General features: G+C 45.7%; 1 protein-coding gene across 1 annotated transcript; it reads right to left on the bottom strand.

Annotated features, from left to right (window-relative positions):
* Positions 1 to 1,639: 1,639 nt before the first annotated feature.
* LOC115184227 (stonustoxin subunit beta-like) lies at positions 1,640 to 3,519 on the bottom strand. The gene is made up of 2 exons (XM_029745254.1): positions 3,332 to 3,519; positions 1,640 to 3,039 (listed from the first exon to the last, which is right to left on the bottom strand). The coding sequence occupies exons 1-2, from the start codon at positions 3,474 to 3,476 to the stop codon at positions 1,640 to 1,642; spliced, it is 1,545 nt and encodes a 514-aa protein (XP_029601114.1). The 5' UTR covers positions 3,477 to 3,519.
* Positions 3,520 to 3,820: the final 301 nt, after the last annotated feature.

Here is a 3,820-nt window from a genome sequence, read left to right as displayed (position 1 = left end):
GATGATAATAAGGTGAGGTCTCTTCCTTATGGACACCAAGATGATAATAAGGTGAGGTTGCCCTGCTAAATAAATTACCACAATATGTCTGTATTCAACCAATCAGGTCTTTGAGCGAACATGAGCTCTCCATTTTCAACAAGGTCTTGAAAAACCTCTTCATACTCCCCATATCTGCATCCCAGAACGTCTTCTCAAACTGAGGATGGTCATCACCATCATCACCATCACCACCATCATCATCACCATCATCACCATGGTCATCGTCCTCATCATCAAGGCTTCTCCTCATCATCCACATCATGTCATGCGGTTCCCTCATCTCCTTCATCACGCCATGGTGACTCCTCATTTCCCTCATCTTGTCACGGATTCCCCGCATGACGTCATGGCGACTCCTCATCATCATGACTCCATCACCATCATCATGGCTTCTCCTGGCTTGGTCTGTAAACGCTGACAGATTGAACTGGAAGTGAACTGGAATGTCCTCAGTGTCGATGTGTTTAAAGAGTTGTCTGCCATCTGCATGTGTCAACAGGTTCACCATCTTCCTTCTCTTCTCCCATCTCTTCATTTCTTTACAATCTTTAGAGTCTACATCCCTAAACGCAGCCGCGTCGCACACAGAGCACAGAGCATTGACCCCGATCTGGCCCAAATCTAATGATCTACACTTGTCTTGTCTATCATAGATAATGGTGAGAGAGAAGGGGATCTGAAATCCATCCTGGTAATTGATTTCATATATCATTGTAGATACCTCGTCATCTTGGGGTAGCTTGAAACGGAAACCATTCTCCCACTGAACTCCCAGGATGTAGTTGATCATCAGTGTCACTACCTGGTCTATGTCTCCCACCAGATAGATTGTCCTCCTAGTCCTGGAACTCTGCTCTCCAAACCTGAGCCTGACTACTTCACCCACCGTCTGTATCGTCTCCATGGGGATCTCATAAACAGACGGCCAGCCAGAGTGCTTCAGTTCACTCTTTTCTTTTATATCGTCAGCCAATCCTGTGGTCTTTGAGAGAGTGGTGATGATGACTGGTGTGCTCCACTTGCTGATTCCAGCTTCACCACAGTCGTATCTGACTCTCACTGTGTACTTTGTGAGTGACTGCAGTCCGGCGATGATGCAAACGTTGTCTTTGGAAGTCCTCTTCATCCACTCTGTCTCCTCCTCACTCTCTTCTGTGGGCACCTCTTTGTGTTCTACCACATAGTTCTGAATCTTGACCCCTTGTCCAATCACAGACGGCGTTGGACAGCATACCATGAGCTCAGAGGAGTAGGCTTTGATTTCAGGCTTACTGGGAGGGCATGAAGGCAAGGTTCTGATAATGTCACTGACCTCGCTGTCTGGACCAAGGCCTGCTGAACACACGGCTCTGTATTTGAACTTGTACCCTGTACTGGGAAGCAGTCCAGACACTGTGTAGGCTGCGTGGGATTCAGATGTCTTCTCGCTGCTCCATCCACCTTTCTCATCAATACAGTATTCAATCAGGTAGTGGGTGACGTCATGGCCTCCCCTATCAGGAGGGAGCAACTCCAACGTCACACTGTTGTGAGTTCTGTCACGTGCTGTGGGCTTCTCAGGTTTAGATGGAGGCTCCAAATGCTCGTTTCTTATGGATCAGTTCTCATAAAGGTAAATGCTGGTTCCTTCTTGTTCCTTGTTGGGAATGGAGGCCAAGAGGAAACGTGTTTCTGTGTTTTCTTTGTTAGCTTCTGCAAAATCTTTGAAAAGTCCAGCTTGCTTGTCCATGTCATCAAATATGTTATCTGAGTGGTACCATCTTGTCAGACCAGGTTTAACTGGAACTAAGGCTTGTGTGCTCTCAGAGCTTGGGGAATCCAAAGCTGACAGGACAGGGTCCTCGCACCCCAGAGAGGTGAAAGTGAAACATACAACACGCTTCACCTTTGGGTTCAAGACCTCTTTGTCAAGTTCCCTATTCGATGTGACAATCTTGGTGGAACACGTCTGACTGTAGTCCTCTGTAATCATCCTTAGGAACCGATCAACCACATTGATCTCTCTCTCAATGCGATCCATACATTCACTGAGGATGTTGCTGTTGAAACGGAACTCTTGCTGCTTTTTCAACAAGTCAGACAACTCCCTCTCTTCCTTTTCTCCCCCTCTAATAGATGGAAGGAGGTCCGCCAAAGTAGTCTTCAAATGCTCTGTGGAACACCGTTTTTTGAAAGTTTTCACTTTGGCATCAATTTCCTTGAAGTATCTTACTGGCTTGCTTCTCATTGCATCATTGCATCTCATCTCTAGCTCACTGAGGTCTTCCAGCGCAGTCTGCCATTGGTCAACTAAGCTTCCACTGATCTGACAAACCATCTGGGCGGCAGTGGGGTCCAATTCTTTTAACGGAAGTAGATTCACTTGCACAGGAACCCCCTCACCTACCTTCTGAGGCAAGGTTTTGTAGGTGTCCATGGCATCTTTAAAAGATACAGGATTGTTTTCCAGGAGAACGTCCCCATGGAATCTACAAGAGAACTTCTCGGTTTTAGTTTCAGAAGTGTTCTTCTTGTCTAAATCACTCTCACCCCCAATAGAAACGTAGGGAACGCTATTAAGCTTCACTTTAAAGTTTCCCTCAATGTCTTTACGGTCCTCGTCACTTGAGACCTCACGATCAAACACAAAGAAAGCATTTGCTCCATAAAGTATACCTGTGACCACATGTGTAGCTATGCCTTGGCTAAAAACCTCCTTGTACTTTATGTGTTCCTGCCCAAGTTGGTTCATGGACAGTTGAGCGTTTTTCTTAGTAGTGGTGTAACAAAGTGTGACTCTCGCCTGATTCTGAGACTCTTTAACATCTTTCAAATACTTAGCTGATCCCGCCACCTTAACCAGCCCTGCCAAACAGCTTGCTTTGAGAGAACCGTTCACATTTAACACAGAGTATTTGTCAGCTGTAGAGTCAGATGTGATGACTTTGAAGTCGGTGAAAGGCTCGTCTGTTGTAATGATGTGCTTTCTGAGTGCTTCCTCGTCCCACAGTGTCAGGCCTGTAATCAGAGGAGACAAACCAAACACTAACAGTTACTTTATTGTGTTTGGGTATGACTGACTGACTGACTGACTGACTGACTGACTGACTGAGTGACTGAGTGACAGTGACTGAGTGACTGAGTGACTGAGTGTCTGTCTGTCTGTCTGTCTGTCTGTCTGTCTGTCTGTCTGTCTGTCTGTCTGTCTGTCTGTCTGTCTGTCTGTCTGTCTGTCTGTCTGTCTGTCTGTCTGTCTGTCTGTCTGTCTGTCTGTCTGTCTGTCTGTCTGAGTAGTGAGCAAGCATGCTACCTGGAATGAGGTGGTCATTGCGACAGTCATACAGCATTCCCAGGGAGAAGGGCCGTCCCAGTGCTGCTAGAGTCAAGGTTCGGTTTGAGCAAAGATCCATAGTAGGAAGTCTCTGGTGGTCAGAATAAAACAAACAGAATAACATGATGCATCATTGCTTGAGTTCAGTCCACAGGTGGTCAGAACAAAACAAACAGAATAACATGATGCATCACTGGTGGTCAGAACAAAACAGACAGAATAACATGATGCATCACTGGTGGTCAGAATAAAACAAACAGAATAACATGATGCATCACTGGTGGTCAGAATAAAACAAACAGAATAACATGATGCATCACTGGTGGTCAGAACAAAACAAACAGAATAACATGATGCATCACTGGTGTTCAGAACAAAACAAACAGAATAACATGATGCCTCACTGCTTGAGTTCAATCCACTGGTGGTCAGAACAAAACAAACAGAATAACATGATGCATCACTGCT

This window comes from Salmo trutta, unplaced genomic scaffold, assembly GCF_901001165.1.
Source record: "Salmo trutta unplaced genomic scaffold, fSalTru1.1, whole genome shotgun sequence".
Lineage (NCBI taxonomy): Eukaryota > Metazoa > Chordata > Actinopteri > Salmoniformes > Salmonidae > Salmo > Salmo trutta.
Note: the sequence above shows the minus strand (reverse complement) of the source record. Positions and strands in the feature narration are given on the sequence as shown.